This window comes from Ursus arctos, unplaced genomic scaffold (genome assembly GCF_023065955.2).
Source record: "Ursus arctos isolate Adak ecotype North America unplaced genomic scaffold, UrsArc2.0 scaffold_4, whole genome shotgun sequence".
Classification (NCBI taxonomy): Eukaryota; Metazoa; Chordata; class Mammalia; order Carnivora; family Ursidae; genus Ursus; species Ursus arctos.
In genome coordinates, this window is record NW_026623056.1 from 9,056,890 (window position 1) to 9,076,135 (window position 19,246).

Sequence of the window (19,246 nt, forward strand, 5' to 3'; positions counted from 1 at the left end):
CACAGATCCCTGCCCAATTCACCTGAGTTCAGAAGGACATACATACCTCATTTTGCCTGTCTTTGGAATTTCCATGTCTGTATGGAATCCCGGTACATACAGAATTAAATTTGATTTTCTTCTGTTACTCTGTCTCATGTCAATTTGATTCTTAGTCCAGCTAGAAGGACCTTGAAGGGGGCAGGGAGTTCTTCCTCCCCTACATGGTAAAACACCTGCATTGGGTGACCTCAATGAGCAATGGGCTAGATGGACTTGGAAGCTTGTTTTGTTGTCTTGTTAGTATTAATTCTCAGACATGATATTCCTACGTGGATGCTTTCATTAATTTTACCGTTTCCGAACTCTGATTGTTGCATCTTAGTTATGACTTTGTGGAGAATGCAGATTGTTCTTCCTGAACCTGATAAAACTCAATCAACAGACTTCTAATAATGCATAATTTTCTTTGATCATTAAAGCAAGTATCTCACAAAAGGAGCAAATACAAAGGAAATTCCTCGTGTTCTTTGTGAGCTTCCTATTTATGGGATTTGTATTGTCCACTTTTCAGTTTTGAAGGCTGTAGAATTTTCACATCTCTCTGCCTGCTCCCCCCCCACTACGCCCCCCACCCCCTGCTCCATTCTGCTGGACACCCTGGTTCTCAGCCCAGCTTTTCTGTTTCCTCTCCAAAGGCCTGGCCTTCAATAAGGTTGAGCCTGTTCTCTGTGCATTTCTATTTCTATACTGGGTTTATTTAAATCAGGATAAAGCTGAATCATTTGAATTTAACTGGGAAACAGTTTTAGGACTTAAAAGATCAACTTTCATTTATATGGAAAGTGCACTTTTGTGGAATACCTTATATCTTAATGAGGTGCAAATCACTGCTTATTCTTATCCTTTTGTTAAATCTTTGTGTTTCCCTTAAATTACTTTTGGGGCTATATTTTGGAACATTTTTAAGTGCAAGTAAAATTGTGTTATTATATATTTATTTATTGGGGTTAAATCTTAAGTCTATCCTCTCAAAGTAATGACAACGAAGTCTGTGGAACAGCTTAGATGCCATAAAAATGCATGCAGCTGTCTTTCTCCTTTGCATTCTTAACTCACTGTTCATTCCAAGTTCTCTATTACGTATTTCTGATTCACTGAATATGAAAACTCATATTGAAGCACATTTAATTAGCTGTGATCTAGTCTATTGATATAATGAGGATGGGTGAGGAAGAGAAAAAAAGGAAAAAAAATAATTACTGAAATACAGAATTTTGGCAGAATTGATAGCTACTGATGTATATACCAGGAAGAATGTGAATGATGAAGTTCTACTGGACCAAAATAATCCTCCCTTTTTGTTAAGTAAAGAATGGCATCTAGCTATAAATTATGATGCCAGTCGCAGTGGATATTTATTGTGGATTACTCAATAATGTTGATGCTTTCACAGTCTGAAGATCTGAGGCTCTTTGCTTTGAATCTGAATTGAGACAAAATACAAGAAAGATGTGCAGATACGGTAAATCCAGTTGCCCCTTCCAGTGGGGGACACTGCAAATTGATTAAACCTACGTTCGTGACTCACCAGCTGTTAGCCAGAGGCATGAGGGATAGTTCAATTTACTTTAAGAAGATAAAGTATAGAATGAATTTGATCACAGGGATGCAGTACGCAGTAATCAATCTTAAGAGAAGCAAGAAATATTTTTATTTTTTAATGTGGGTAATTATTTAAGCACTCTAAGCTATTCAATTTATAATTCCCCTTTAAGTTTATTTTTTCCTCTCTCCTGCTAAGCCTAAGTTATTGACTACTATAATATTCAAGGAAGTATAGCTTGGACCATATAATATCATAGGAATTAAGTAATACTTAAAAGAGAAAGAAGTAAATTCATGATTTTTTTAAGTGAATAATGGGTAAGAATGAATCAAAAGGTTGGGGCACCTGGGTAGCGCAGTCGTTAAGCGTCTGCCTTCGGCTCAGGGCGTGATCCCGGCGTTCTGGGATTGAGCCCCACATCAGGCTCCTCTGCTGCGAGCCTGCTTCTTCCTCTCCCACTCCCCTTGCTTGTGTTCCCTCTCTCGCTAGCTGTCTCTCTGTCAAATAAATAAATAAATAAAAATCTTAAAAAAAAAAAAAAAGAATGAATCAAAGGCAAACATTTGTTTTACTGACCTATGTTTTTCAGCAGATTAAATTTTAGACCATTTTTATTTGTCTGCCTTAATTAATGATAGTTTAGCTGGGGCTTAAGAGATTTTAGAATAGTAATTATGATTCAGTAGCCACTCTTCAGAGTAGTAAACTTTTTCAGTGAACTTTTCTTACTATTTGAAGTATGTAATATTTAATATATACTTCCTTTAAGGAAATGCAAATAATATGTAAATTTATCCCCATATGTAGGCTAACTTAATGGAACATACACTGAAGAAAGATAAAGATTTATTTTTTAATATATTTGATATGTTGTATTACTAAAACTACCTGTACTTTAACATGAAATTTTCTGATATACTATGTTAGAAAATGGCATGTAGGTGTGCCTGGGTGGCTCAGTCATTAAGCGTCTGCCTTCGGCTCAGGTCATGATCCCATGGTCCTGGGATTCAGCCCCACATTGGTCTCCTTGCCCAACGGGAAGCCTGCTGCTTCCTCTCCCACTCCCCCTGCTTGTGTTCCCTCTCTCACTGTGTCTCTCTCTGTCAAATAAATAAAATCTTTAAAAAAAAAAAAAAAGAAAGAAAATGTCTTGTAGCATAGGGATTTTGTAAATACTAGGACAGTAGGTCTGGTACTTAAATTTTACCCACAAATGTTAATGAATGAATGAATGAACGAATCAATCAATCTCTCAATCTCTGCACACACATATACATGTGTGTACATATAAAATGTGTGTGTGTGTATGTAATAAACACCCATCTTTCTGCATTGTGTAGATCCAACTGTGAAGCATAAGTCAAGATATGGACAAATAATAAATGGTAGTTCTTAGTTTTTAAGATAAAGCCTAGTGACCAATAAATAGGTTGTAAAACAATCATGTAGTTTTTAAGGCTGCCGGAACTAGCTTCTTACTTTAAGAAGCTTTGGATATTTGCATAGTATGAACAAGGAAAGTATCATAAAGAAAACCATTTCCCATATAGCAGATCCTAACCAGGTTTTTCTGCTTTTTAACCCCTAAAATGTATACCAAGACCTGACCTAAGTCTCCTTATCAGATAATCTCATGTCATATATTATTACTTTCCTTTTAAGATTTTATATAGAAATTGGATTATAATATTTTTTCTTAAACTGCCCCACACAATGTTCCTAGTGTAATGATTTGGCCTCCATTCCCATTTTTATGTTTTCTTTAGAGCTCATGCTGCCGAAGAAGCTAGATAATAACAATGATTCCAATAGATATTTGTCACCGATAAGACCTGAAAAACGTTTCTGTGAAAAATGTCACAGTTCTGAAACGGTGTGGTTTCTCAATAATTTGATATTATGATTTATCTATTGCATTGATTCACTGTACCCCATTCAAGATGTTGTTATAAAGCCAGTAGGACAGCAATGGAAAGCAGTGGGGTTAGTATGGGGCTTTTCATTCTGTTCCTGAAATACTTGTAAAACTGTATGTTAGTAACCCAAGGGCAGTCTTGGTGGCTAGCTTCCCAGCATAGGAATTATTTGTCTACATTAAGATGAGAGAAAGATCAGAGATAGACCTATGCAACCAAATTCATATGACAATTTTCTTATTTTATTTTACCTTTAATACTTTAAAGAATGAATATTCACTATGAGTTCACTAAGGAAAAAATATCACTGTCTGTCCAGGCTGGGGGAGAAAGGGAAAGAGAAACAGGCTGCTCCCTGTGAGTTATCAGCGCCTGTCTGCTTCCTTTCACATCAGTGTCAGTCACAAAATCAGGAGTCATGAGCTTTTTGATTTGCAGAAATGAACTTGTTAGTGAGTAATCTCCTTTTCTTCAACCGTGCAGTGATAGAAGAAACCGACCCTCCTTTATTTTCCATTATCTCCTATCCAGAGAGGTTACAAACATGTGCAAGTATGCCCTAATGTTTATGACTTAAATATCTAAAAATCACCACCCTCTATTAAAGTCTGGTATGACTCCCCTCTTTGCAGATTTGACTTTTGTAATTGAGACAAAATGGCACATGCCTGTACTAATTTCTATATTAATTTGGCATTGTTTCTGTCCATTGTTGGCTTTATTAAAGGCCCTTCCCCTTGGCAGCCTCCTCTTTAGTTTCCAAGGGAAGCCGGTGTTCATTGCTACTCACAGGGTGTGCCGAGCAGCTGCAGGACCAGATGCTCCGCTGCTGGATACTTTGTCTGATTTGAGTCCAGGGACATGGTCAGGCTGCTTACGAAATATTTAATTTATCCAGATGCCACAGTTTTCAACTTGCTGTCAGTTGTGATAAATTTGTTCCATACTTAATATTTGCAGATATTTCAATGTGCAAATACTTCTTCAGATCCGAACATTAGGGGCGCCTGGGTGGCTCAGTCAGTTAAGCCTCCAACTCTTGATTTTGGCTCAGGTCACCATCTCAGGCTTGTGAGATCAAGCCTCCTATTGTGAGTGTGGAGTCAGCTTAAGATTCTCCCCTTCCTCTCCCTCTGCCCCTTCCCCCACCTCTAAAAAATTTAAAAAAAAAAAAAGTATATGATTTTCTGTTGTTTTGTATTTCATTATTTTCTGCTTCTAAATGAAATAATCCCCTTTCTAACTAATTTTGTTTCTTTTTCTAATTTATTAAAAAGCAAACCAAGTTCCTATGTAAGCTATATGTGAACTATAGAAACTATAAGATTTTATCTGAATAGACGTTTCACTGTACCACAAAAGTTTAATCGTTATGTATTCTACTTTTCATTGTGTTCCTGATGCTTTTCATTTGTTCTGTGATCTCTAGTTATTAAGGAATAAATTAACTCTGTTCATGGTTTTATTCATTCTAATTGGTTGGATTGTGGTAACTAATATCACCAATACAAATACAGCTTTTAGAGTTTTTGAAAGATTTTCTTTGTGACAAAGTTCATGTAAAATGATTATTTGTGGGTGCGTGAGCTCTGTGAAAAAATGTTAAGTTCATAAAATTCATTATTTAATTATTTGTTTCCTATATATCTTTACATTTTTGGCTTTAGAATTTGTCCAATTCTAAAAGAAGTATATCCCCCTTGTAAGTCTATTTTTAGAATTTCATCTTGTATTCTCAATATAGTTTTAGTTTGCCATTATGCTGTTTAGTACACTCAGGTTTGTGGAATATCCTTTATCTATTTTGCTGATTTTATTTTTGTCTTTCCATGGGGTATATCTTTAATCTTTATTGCTTGTAATTTCAGATATTTTATATGAATTTGCCTCTTCTAGATTTTTTTATTTGCCAAGTGCCTATTTGCTTATCATTTCCTTCAATCTTTATTATTTTGTTTCAAAAAGCTTTCTTGTAAACAACATATTGCTAAGGTTTTGTTCCTTTTCAAACATCTCTGATTTTAATGGGATGATTCATCTGTTGGTTGGTTTTTTTTTTTTTTTTTGGTGTAAAAATTTATATGCTTTATTTATTTTTGTTTCATTGTATATAATGTTTATTATTTATCTTTTTTCCCCTATTTTCTGAATTGTTGTGTTCATCCAACTTTATTACACTCATACTTTTTTTTATTCTCCTAAACATTTTTGAGATCTAATAAAAAGTGAACTGCAGGATTAATTATGATGATGACCTTGTCTTACATAAGCCCGTTTAAAAGTCTTATCATTTATCATTTCATTTATCTCATCTTATTTATTTGAGCTGAACAAGGAAAATACTATGAGAAGTAGATTTAGATAAAACGTCTGCCCAGTGCTTGGGTGACTTCTATGAATTCCCGGACGGATGGACATTTCTCCTGCATAAATTCTATCTCCTGAAGAAGTATTCGTGGTTATTTCATTGTTTGGCTACTCCAATTGTTGCACTGTTTGTTTGTACAAAAGTCCAGAGCTGGGTAGAGATACTGTCTAGGATTATTCTAGAATCATTGCTCCTTAATCCAACCTTGTATCCAAAGAACACCCTTTCTGAGGATGAGGGAGCCATTCCATTTTGAACCTTCTGGGCTTAGTCGTGTTAGGACCATTGTGATCTCAAACTGAATCCTTATATGAAACAATTGAAAACACAAAGAGAGGGGAGCATGGGATAATTCGACCCACTCTTTGTCCAACAGTATACTCTTCGTTCATGTTTATTTTATTTTTCCATTTTTCCTATTAGTTTAAAACCAGTGTTTCCATCTTCACTGTTATAAGCAATATAACCATGGAAAAGTCCCAACACCTCACTGAGCCAGTTTTCTGAGGTTGAAAAAACAAAAACCAAATACAAATAAGAAAAATAGTAAGAACAATCTTAAAAATCTCCCAGGGTGGTGTGACAATTAAATGATGTTAGTCAAGCATTTGGGAAAGTTTTGGGTTTTTTTTGTTTTTGTTTTTGTTTTTTTAAATACTAACTCAAGTAAAAAATTTACAATGAAGAATAATAGTCTTTTTATATCTTTTAAAATTAAAAAAGGGAAAGTTCAAGGATGTAATTTTTGGTGCAGCCCTAGTAAACATACATATAGAAGTTGTGAATAATAAAAATATCTGGCATATTCTTAAACCCATAAGTGTCTTGAAACATATATATGGAATATGTAATCAACCGTGAATATTAGAAAACAGAATTGCAAAAGATTTGGAAGCATGTATTTCTTTAACAATGTAAGCATTTTTTTCTTTGTCTATGCGCAATTCAATTATTTTGTTTCTGAAATAAATTAAGTAAAGCTTATTGAGTCTGATCAGCCCTTGTTCCCAGGGAATTGCAGTTCAATTTCATTTTTAATTAGAATTGAACATTTTGGATTTCTTAGCACTGGTAAGCAAGACCCAGCAATATAATGTATGTACTTAATTTGTATTAAGTTTCTAAAATTTAGTGTCGAGAGTGAACAATATGTCTGGTTAATATTTAAACATCTCACAATGTTCTGTTGTAGAAGTTTTCATTTATAAAAGCTGCTGTTCTATAACAAATTACTTTCACTTTCAAATAAACCTGTTATCACAACATGAGCAAAACTTATTCAATTAAAAGAGAAAACAAAGTAAAGTAATTATTTACTCCCATTTGAGGTGCACAATAGCTTTTAAACATTCTAGAAATGCCTAGGAAAGGTAGATATTGGCTAAAAATCATTCACTTAATATTACTGCTTTAATAAAGTGTAGAGGTATATTCCTAGGGAATAGACATTTCTATATAGGAAACCATTCTTTCATGGAAAAAGAGATTATTCTGATGAACCTGCATGGAAAGAAGCCATGAACCATAAAATCAGTTATGCTAATGTTTTCTCCTTTTTTCAGTTTTTCACACCTGTGTGTGTGTGTGTGTGTGTGTGTGTGTTGTGTATTCAGTGGTAATCTAATACTGCTCATCACACTGGGGCTAGTTGAGAACTATACATGCAAGTTATCTTTTTCCTTCATTTCTGTGCACTCAGGCATTAAACTGGATATGTTCTCTGCCCAGAGTCTTGTCTTAATACAGTCGTAGGAGTTGGGGGAAGTTTGCAGAGGATGCCGCAGTCACCTGGGACATAGGACACTGAAATAATACTTTGAACGAAACTCCTAGGCATCTGCAATGAAAAATGTAGCAGGTAGACTGAATAGTTAATATAGTTTTCAAAAGGTAACTCAGAGTCAGAATGGACCTTTGCTATCTTATCTACTTGAAAAAAAATCTAAAATCTGAATGAAAATGTACATATAGGTAATTTTTTTTCCTCCAAAAGACATGGTGATTCTCAAGAAAATCAAAAGCCTTTTTGAGCCAGGGAAGGGGAAACTCTGTGACCTCTGATGCGTTTGTGCTATAAAAAGGCCTTCTCAATTTTTGCCAGACAGAATTGTAAAGACACCAACTCGTGATCTATTAACTGCCTAGACAAGAGACATACACTCAGCCTGTTCTTTGGCAACTGTAAATCTTTCTAATTAGTGCCATTAGAAAAAATAATGTGGAAATTATTTCTATTCTTATTGAATTCTCAGATTTGCTCTCTAGGGGAAAAAAAACTACAAATAATCCATGTCCATGTAAATGTAATCCTTTAGCATGCCTGGGAATAAGACCATCCTTCACCTGTTCATTTCTGGTTACTTGTCCTATGCCTGACTGAAATCTCAGGTTTATATAATTAAATAAATCAATTTCAGGAGGAGTTGAGAAATTATGTCTCAGTGAACTAGATTGCCTTTTTTTTTTTTTAAATGGGGAAAATCAATAAGAAGGTACCAAAAACAATGGTTCCTTGATTGGTAAGGAAAATGTAGTAATCATTATCATAATTTTAAAAGATATAAACTAATATTTCAAGTAGCAGAATTATAAAAATTAAAAAAAAAACTAATGCAGTTTGGAGAAAAATGTATGACTGAGAGGATCTTAGAATTTTTTTTTTTTTTTCACATGCCCTCTAACATACAACAAAAGGCAAACTGAGACTGGTAATAAGTTAAAGATAATGGAAGAGTAGATTTAAGTCATAGGAGTAGTTACTTTTGGAAATAAACCTATGAAATTTCATCATGTCATGTTAAGAAACATTTTTTCAGGATAACTAGTTTTGGGGATTTTTTTCTTCCTTAATCCCATTCTCTATCCCAGAAAAGTGCAGAGAAATTACATCCTTTCAGTGATCAACCCGGTGCTCCTCCTCGTCTTCTTCCTTCTCATCACCAAAACAAAGCAACCTCACACATTATGTAGCATTTCACACTTTCAAAGCCCTTCAGACAGACCACTTCCTTTGACTCTGCCAGTCATGTTGTGTGACTGGCAGGGCAGAGGTCATCTCTTTTTATGGATGAGAGAATTGAACTGTATAGCTTTTCCGTGTCATGCCCAACATCCCTTGCCTAATGGCCGGTCCAGTTCAAGACCGCTTACTCTCAGTTCAGTGCCTTTTCATCTGCCATGTTGCTTGTAAGCCAAGCTACAGCAAAACAACTTCATAAATTCAGATGTATTTCTAACAACTTAGAACATTATATAACACTTGCAAGTAGTCCAAGATTTGAAGTTTTTCTATGGTGAAATTTTAAAGTAATTCAAAATATCCTCCTTTATGTTACTCATTTAATTTTTCCTCATATATTCTCTCCATATCCACCCACCTTGGAGAAGATATATATACCTTGTATATATATTTATATTTTATCTTATCTACCTACATATATATGGTGTTTTTATTTATTTTTTTTACCTGATATACATATACATCTAATTAGTGCCATTCATGTACATATGCATATCAGGTAAAAAACTACATACAGAAATTTTATTTTATTTTTTTTATTTTTTTAATGTTTATATGATAACCCATAATACTATAAATTATATATTATATATATACTATATATATATACTATATACTATATATATAGTATATATTATATATATACTATAAATACTATAAATTAAGAAAACATTGAATATCAAATATATATCTAGGTTTTTTCCTTCTTTGTGTATAAAATTGGGAGCTTTATCTAATTTTCTGTTAAAGAACTAATTTTTGTAGGCAGTGGATATAGAAATTATGAATATGGATTCTTTAAAACAGTGAAACATCAGAAAACTATTTATGTCAATAAACCCAAACAATAACAAATTTCTGTGCTATCTTTAGAGATATATAATTCGTATTTATTATCCATGGGTTTCTCCCCATTATGGCTTTAGTTAAATATGTTCTTAGTTAAGTTAGAAACATACATTAAAAATTATTATTTTTTGTCCCCTTTGAACATGATTTGTTTGGTAGAGCAACAGCATGCCTACAGATGGAAAAGAAGCATATATAGTTGGTAATATCAGCAATTTATTTACTAATACCAATTGTGTATTTTCCCCCAATATTGACTATAAGTAATGAAATCATGGTAGAAAAATTGATGTGTTTTCAAATCATGAGTCTCCTTGACAGAGGAAAAGACCCCAGAACACTTTGTTTCCTATCTCAATCTCAAATCCCTCTCCCTGCAAATAAAATGATGTAGGTTAATACTTGCTCTCCCCCACTCTATCATTGTATTCTCAACCTAGAACCTAGAATAATGGACCCATGTAACATAGGTGGCTCCATTACTGATAGGAAAGATAAGAAATGTATAAATAAAATACAGTATTCTTGTCAATATTTTGAAGCTACAGTTGGAAAAATGATACCATAATTTAAATTCTTTTTTAAGATTAGGCTTTTGCTATCAGCAAACATTATAAAGGTTGTAAAATAACTTAATATGAATTTTAAAAAATGGAAAGAAATTTGCAAAGTTACTTTTTTTTCATGACTTGGAAGTAATATAGTTTAATGGGAAAAGCACAAGAAAATAAATTTCTCTATTCTGAATATGCTATTAACTATATGGCATGATCTAGTCATACTTATTTCATGATTACTTCATTTGTGAAATGAGAATAATTGCACAAGGACAATGAGACATTAGTTTAAAGTGAAATAAAAATGTTATATACGAGGATACCTTACAAAGTAGGAGATGTTTCCTTCCCCCTTCCTCCCTCTTTCCTTCCTTCCTTCCTTCCTTCCTTCCTTCCTTCCTTCCTTCCTTCCTTCCTTCCTTCCTTCCTTCCCTCCTTCTTGAAAATGATAAAAGTTGAGGTTTCCTTTTATTCTTTTTAGAATTTTGACAGCAAGCTTAACTTTCTGCATAACTTCAAGTTTTTTCTTCACAAAAGCAGAAGGTCATTGCTTCTTATTAATCTCACTAGAATTATTTAAATAACTTTGGCTACATTAAGTAAAGCAATTTGAAATCCAAGTAGAGGTGTTCGGTGAAATCAAAAAAGAATGCTGTGATTATGCCTTGGGTATACTCAGCCTGATTACAGTGAATATTCCTCACCATAATAGTCTTTTTTTTTTTTTTTTCTTTAACAAAGGAAGGTGAGTTTATTTCTGAACATAACAAAGCAAAGAGGATTCTTACAAATTTCTTTAATGGTATACTAACAATACAATACATAATTAAAGGGCAAAACAACAAACCTATTAACAGGGAGAACAACCTCAAGAAGAACAAATAACATAAAATTTAAGCCCTCAAGTCAAAACATCTGCTTAAGGAATGATCACATATTATGTGTCCAATATTTTTATTTTTCATATATGCCAGAGCCATGCAATTTACATGAATAAGAATGTGCTATGAACTGTTAGGTTCATGGGGTTTTTATTAAAGTTTATTTTTATTTTTCTGTTACTATGGCCATGAATCCTTAACACATTCTGTTATAATGCATATTAATCCCCCTGACAGTACTTTGTAAAAATCCAGGTCTTTTTAGCAATCTAAATAAACAGACATATAATTCACACAGTATTGATTTCAGTGTCCTCTCAGAAAGCAAATCACAGAAGAGAATCTTATGTGTTTTATAAATTCACCCTTTAGCCAGTCTATTTGTCTTTGTGAAGGATGGATATATAATTGAAAGGAAAGGTGTGCTTTAGCAGAAAGATTGCCGGACTTGAATTTGGAAAATTCTAGTTTGATCCCTGGAATTCCCACTTAGTAGTTCTGACTGTGGATCAGCATTTTAGCCTTTCCGAGTCACAACTGCAACAACTACATAGCGGGAATTGAAGTGGCATATCAGATATTCTGAATGAAATTCAACAAATAACTTTGGGGACAGTATCTGACTCATAGTAGATGTGCAATTAGTATTTGATGGTTTGGTTTAAAAAAAGACTCAGAAGACTTAGATTCTTTTCACAATTATTTTCCTGAGTCTCTGTATAACGTTTGGGACCTTATGTGAATGTATGAGTTTGTTAGGGCTGCTATAACAAGATACCACAGACAGGGTAATTTCAAGAGGAATTTATTTTCTTACAGTTTTAGGGACTGAAAATTTAAGATCAAGGTGTTGACAAGTTGGTTTACCCTAAGCCTTTCTTCTTGGCTTGTCAGTTGCCTCCTTTTTGCTGTGTCCTCATATGCCTTTTCTCTATGTACACACTTTTCTCATGTCTGTCTCTCTTCTTCTTTAGGACACTAGTCAAACTGGGTTAGAGTCCATCAGTATAACCTCATTTAACCTTAATAACCTCTTTAAAGGCTCTACTTCCAAATACAATCACATTCTGAGATACTGAAGGTCAGGAATTAAACTTGTGGATCTTAGGGTAACACAAGTCAGCCATAACAGTGGGCCTTAATTTTATTTGTAAAACTAAGGCCCTCTTTTTATATTTGCTCTTATTTCCACGTGAAGACTCAGAAAGCTTTTCTAGCTATGGAGGCCAGAGAAATGGTTCTAGTGCTCAGCCAGTGTTTTGAAGAAGCTAAATAACGGAGAAAATCACAAGCTTCCAAAATCGAGTGGTAGTTGAGGGATTCCACACATTGTAACCAGTGGGGGGGGAAAAAAAACCAAGGCTGACATTCAATGGGTTCAAAAGGATGAACTGACAACTTAGGAACATCTGTAGACGGGTTAAAGTCTAGCTGTGGAATTCACAGTGAAGACACTGGAGAAGTGAATTGCCTAATTGATAACAGCATCCTTCTTCTGGAATAGAAAAAAAATTTTTTTGATTGAAAAGAGTAGAAATCAATAAGAGAAGAAGTTAAGTGACAAGAATCAGAGCAGGGTCCTTTCTCTTTCATGATTCCTGGCTTTGATCTCCTTTGAATGATTTTTTTTCCCCTGAATATATGAATATCATGCAGCCACCCACATGCTGCCAGTATTAAGGCAATGGGGATATAAACCTATGTTGGACCATTTTTAGGTACCAGACTACTTACTCCCTGAATGAGCAGTTTTGGGGGAACTTTGAGTTTTGTAAGATCTGCTCAATAAGATTGTTGTATCCTGCCCATGGATTTGTAGTATCATTTATTTCAGAGGCAATTATTTGGCAACTGTTAGGACCTAGCTTTATACACTATACACAAGGAGAAATGTATTAATATGGTTCACAGCAAGAAAAATGGGATCAGTCACCTTGAAGTTAGCCAGAGACATTTTATCTGCAAGACCCCGTCAACAAGACAAACTCACATGGTCAAATTCTAGTGCCTTAGTTTCTACTACTCCTTATCTCAGATAACAAAACATAAAATGAAATAAAACAAAAATCAAAACAAATTCTATTTTAATTATGCATTTTTATAGAAGTTTAAGGAGAAAGCAACACATTTAGTTGAGTATGCATGTATGTTTTAATTTCAGAAGCAAGCTGGCTTAATACTTACATCCATATTCCAACAGACATATACATAAAAAGCTACAAACAAAATGTGTTGCGTGTTTTCCGGCCAGTGGGTGTGAAATATAAAACAAAATAATATTCATGTAATACATTTGTCCCTATATGCATTATGTATTCATTCACTCATTGATACATTCACTAATTTATTTATTAACTCAATAGAGAAATCATTTGGGGCCAGGTCCTACACTAGGCATTGGGGATATAAAACAAAGCTACAGCATTCCTGTCTTCAAGCAGATCACAGTCTAGTGCTACTAAAAATACCCATCAAATCCTTATGAATTCCTGGAGATAAAACATACAATAAAATTTTACTTTGAGGACTATAATTGCTTCAAACGATGCCTCTTTTGTTGGTGGAACCGTGACCTAGCTTGAAGGAAGTTGACTGGCTCTGCATATAGAAATAAAAAAGTGTCCCAGGATGACTGTTGACCATTTCTCAGTTTCTAGTGCAGCACCTGTCTCACACATCTCAGGCATGTTGAGATCTTAGCACCCTTGAATACTTAAGAGAGGATCGTATTGGCTCAGCACTTAGTAATCTTTGAGCTAAATAAAAGGGTGGAAACTATGTGAGTAGGACGCTGGCTTAATGATTACTATTTTCATGGAAACATGCTCCTATGGTACTTTGTGTAAATTAGGAAATGGTGCCTTTGCAGGGTGATACAACCTAATGGGTCAGCACAGTATACTAGCCAGTGGCCGTGGCTTGCTGTACATGACCTTATAACATTTGAGCTCAATACTGTTTGCTTGAATCATTTTTTTATGTCTCCGTTCCAATTTCTAACTGTCTCTGTTATGTCAAACATTGTTTTAGTTTATAAGGTGGAAAGCATGACAAAGAACCTCAAACCTATCACATATATACTTGAGAGAGAGAAGCAGAGAGTAATCAAAGTTCAGTATTAGAAAATCTAAGCCTTACATTTGCCCTCTCTTTTCATGAATTAGACCCCTAGTATAATCATCACCCTAGGGATCTGAAGGTATGCAAGGTGATGGGCAGGGCTAACGACTTTTACCTGTGCTCCCAGGGACAGTCAAAAGCAGATAACCTAATGACAGCTGGCTTCATCCTTTTTATATTGACTTGCCTTTGAATGGATTTTTAAAGAATATGATCTCACCAGAATAGATGATCCTTTGAATATTTTAGGCAACCACTACCTCACTGTTTTCAAAATGCAATGCTAACAATGCAGAGGAACTTTTTTTTTTTAATCTGATTTAATATAGGCAGTTTCCTAATTGCCAACTTCAGTGGAAATCCAGCAGTAGATAATTTCTAAAATTAGGTCACCAAATTAAGCTACTTCTTTAAGAGCCCTAGGGCAGCCAACAAGAGACAGCATCATGAACCAGATTTGACGACACTGGAGAAGTGTATACCTCAGGTCCAACCATTACAGGCAGAGGATGCGAAGAGGGGGTAAAATCACATATAGGACTATCTCTTCAGGGCTGTAGAGAATTAATCAACTCTCAAAAGATACCATACTATTAAGCTGCATTGCCTCATTATGAGCTGTCATGTATAGAAAAATATCATGGTATATATTGATTATAAAAGGAATCACTATATTACCAAAAATAATCAGAAGAAACAAAATATGCAGTTGTAGCATTTTACCTTTGATTATGAGAAATTCTAAGTCACTGGGTTTCATAAACTCTCAACAGTCAAATAGTTCATGTACTGACCTTTTTAAAAGAGATTTTTGAAGATAATGTGACTATCCCACTAACGCAGGGTCAACAACAACAACAAAATGTGAATCTCCACTTTCCTTTCCTGTGTCCATGGCAGACATATCTCATAGAGGCATTTTCCACTTTTCACTGACCCTGAACTTGGCCTCAGAATGCTTCCCCAGGCAGCCACTCATTGCCAGTTAATTGGGGTTAACACTTAAGATGAAAACTATTCATCATTCCACTGGTTAACTGAACTTCCTGAGAGCAGAGCAGGAACTTTGTCCTACTTACCTCCATATGCCAGTGCCAGCGTATTACCTGCACAAAGTGACACTCCGTATATGGTTGTGAATGTAAGTACCCAGGAATCATAAAAATTTTTACTAGCAGGTAATTCTCAAAAAAACCCAAATATTCAAGTGGCCAAAGTTACAAACAAAAATAAATTTAACTTCACTTGTAAATTTAAAAAATGGACAAGTAATTTTTGGCTAGATTGGCCAATATTTCTTAAAAAGTAATATTTAATACTGGTGATAGAGGAAACAAGACTCAGATATATGACTAGTAAAAATGTAACTTGTTATAGCTTTTCTGGAGGGAAAATAGTTTATCAAAAATCATAAAAATAGCAATACTTTCATTTAGAAACTCTACCTGTAGAAATATATTTCATGAAAAAATATACTTGTGCAGTGACTTAGCTAATGGAAGTTTGTTGAAGTATGATATAAAAAATGGAAAATTTGTAAAACCAACAGCCAAGGATTCATCAAATAGCATTTGATAGCCTTTCTATATATTATTTTTGTTTCAAATTCTTATTTAAATTCTAGTTAACATGTAGTGTAATATTGGTTTCAGAAGTAGAATTTAGTGATTCATCACTTACAACACCCAGTGCTCCTCACAGTAAGTGCCCTCCTTAATCCCCATCACCCATCTAGCCATCGCCCACCCACCTCCCTCCCTCAACCCTGTTTGTTCTCTATAATTGAGTCTCCTATGGTTTGCCTCCCTCTCTCTCTGCTTTTTTCCTTCTAGTATCTTCATCTGTTTTGTTTCTAAATTCCACGTATGAGTGAAATTGTATGGTATTTGTCTTTCTCTGACTATTTCACTTGGCATAATACATTCTAGCTCCATCCACATCATTGCAAATGGCATGATTTCAGGCTTTCTGTATATTATTATTATATTATTTATAGCACTCACATATGTATAGTATACAGCTATTAATATATATAGAAGTATATTTATCAACATGGACAAATATTTATTTAGTATGTGCTTTTAAGTGAAAAAATAGATTGCAAAATTTACGGTGTGTGATCTTATTTTGTAAGTATATGTGTAAATGTGTCTAAGCCCTAATAAAAGCGTTTAGAAACTCCAACATAATAACATTTGCTATTTCTTGACAGGATAATAGGACTATTGCTATTATTATTATTATTATTATTATTACAGGACTGTTATTATTATTATTTTGTCTATATCTTTTTTCTCTAATAATCATAAGTCATTTTAATAATTTTTTAAAAAGTAATTTTTAATATTTAAAAATTGCTTCCTGGTATTGTTCATATTTTTCTTGATTTATTCTTGTATAGTAAGCAGAACATTCAAAATCATTCCATTGATCATTCTTTTAAAAAGTAGCAATTTCAGCATCTAAATATTAGAAGCCTTCCCTAAGGACTTCAGTGTGAGCTTTTGGAGAGTCAGTCTTAAATCCGGCCCTCTTATTGACATATTCTTTGCTCTTTTTTCTTTTCTCATTCTTCCCCTGTCCCTGAATTCTTCTCCCTCTTCATTAAAACACTGATGAGAAAATCATAACTCAATATATGAATCAATTGTTCTTTGCTTAGGTTCTCAGAATTATTTTTTCTGATTAATAATTAAATAGATCTTATTTAATATGTTAATTAAATAATACATCTTTGTTCATTACTCAAAAATTGGAAAGTACAGAATATTTTTAAGGGAGTTGAAAAATGCCATTAATGTGATGTACTTACATCAAGTATTTTTGTATTTTTCCGCGTATAATTTCTTTTATGTAAAAACCATATTATATATACAATTCTTTATTTTGTTTTTCCAATAGAGGTGCATCCTGTGGGGAGTCAGCTAGAGATACTCTCCCTCTCCCTGTGCTCCTCCCCACCACATGCACTCTCTCTCTCATTCTCAAATAAATAAATAAATAAATAAATCTTTAAAACAACAAAAAAAGAAGTACATCCTAAGTATTTTCTCAGAATTCTTTTTTTTTTTTTAAAGACTCATTGCTGTGCCAAACCAGCATCTTTCTCGTCTGTTCCTTTATTTAACAATACTGGTGAATGACTACTATGTGCCTGTTAAGTGCAAATGTACGTTGGTAGAGAAGATAAGCATGATTCTGTCCTCATGGAGGGGCCCAGATAGGCCCACAGCTGCTGCCTTGCTTAATCCACTGTAAAACTTAATAAATAAGATAAGCAGTTACTGGGAAGTGAAGTATAGGTGTTAACTAGAGTCACACAATGAACAGCAACTGCCTACACTTAATATGATTCCTAGTCACAGGAATCATTCCTAGTCTCCATTATTTCCCTCTCCGGTGTCCCCTAAGTGTTTTTCCTCTCTCATGGGAAACACATGGATTACCAAATTATGATTATTGCTTTTCACATCAGGTAAGTCACACTAAGATATATAAGCTCTTTACCCAAAAAATTAATTTAGCAAGTTAAAACAGAAACAACATGAAATGTCAAGTTCGTCTTTCCCATCATACTTACATATTGTATGTGTACCGAAGAACAGAGAGGAATCTGTTTTAGATACATCTCAAATGAAGTAATCAGGAACTATTTTCAAAATCTTTAATGACAAAGACAGAGCAGGAACTGACCATTCAGGAAGAGGCCCCTTGGTTCTTTACATCCCTCGGTTGCTGTATCTGGGAGGTATGACTGGAATATCCGGAGCACAGATCAGAGTGACTAGGACACTGGAAGCCCTCAGGAGGGTTCAGGACAGTGGCTATTTGCCAAATGGTGTGAAAGTATTTCAACATATTAGCAGCTAGTATGGCAGGCTTAACCCTCTAGGAAATAATATCAAAATGCTGCAGGTGACTTCTGCTTTAAGGGAAGGACATGATAGTGGCCAGAAAAATTCTTTTACAGAAGAATTTTGTCTTTAGTAGGTCCTTTGTTAATCTCATAAAAGTGAGACTCCAGATCTACTGAGATAATTAAAAATGAGAGAGGGAAAAATTCCATGTGCAGACAACTGAAATCAAATACGGACATTATAGGAACACTGCTACAATAATGGTGGGACAGAGGAAAAAAGGAAGAGACCAGGAGAATAACTCTTGTGACTGGGCTTGAAAATTGGGAAATCTGAAGTGCTTACTCATTTAAAAAACAACAAAAACAACAAAAAACACCAGAAAAGAGAGTCATCTTATTTTATTTATTTAATTAAGTAATTTTTGGGGAGGGAGTCATCTTATTTTACAGACAGTAATGAAATAGCAGTACTTTCAATGCATATGATAATATTTTTAATAGTTTTCTCTTCTCCTCTTTTAGCTTTCCTTGTTGGAAAAGGCCGGATTTGGTGGTGTTCTTCTATATATTGATCCTTGTGATTTACCAAAGACTGCAAATCTTAGCCATGATACCTTCATGGTGTCACTGAACCCAGGAGGAGACCCTTCAACACCTGGTTATCCAAGTGTGGGTAAGTGTGCTGTTAATCTTTATTATTCTTTTAAGCATTACAGGTTCTAATTTATAAGTACATGCTAAATTAATCAAGGGGTAGCAAAATTGCAGAATTCCTCCACTCCATATTCAAAAAATGATTTTTATCTGCTCAAGTTATAGACTATCCTTTTGTTGGAATAAAACTTTTTAAAAAGTCTGTAATAGATTTTTGTCTGGATAAGTTGCAGTATTGTTAGCAAAGAGAAAACATATTTTATATCTTATTACTGATTGACTGAAAGATAAATTAATACCAGGTGGGACAAACATTCCATATAGGTGGAAAACACATACAAGTAACTGGAAGGATGAAATCCCTGCTGCTTTAGGGTGTCTGTAATTACTTTACGTACAGAGTCCAGGGGTACACAGGGTCCGGGTAGGTGA

General features: G+C 34.3%; 1 protein-coding gene across 8 annotated transcripts in view; it reads left to right on the forward strand.

The window, feature by feature from the left end:
• Positions 1-19,246, forward strand: part of NAALADL2 (N-acetylated alpha-linked acidic dipeptidase like 2) — a 1,320,052-nt gene that overhangs the window by 860,552 nt on the left and 440,254 nt on the right. For all 8 annotated transcript variants that reach the window (XR_003316023.4, XM_057306508.1, XM_057306509.1 and 5 more), the window contains one exon: positions 18,683-18,833. Coding sequence is in view for 7 of the 8 variants with exons in the window: in XM_057306508.1 (XP_057162491.1) it covers positions 18,683-18,833 (151 nt within the window). In the remaining variant the exon portion in view is untranslated. The remainder of the gene's footprint in view (positions 1-18,682; positions 18,834-19,246) is intronic.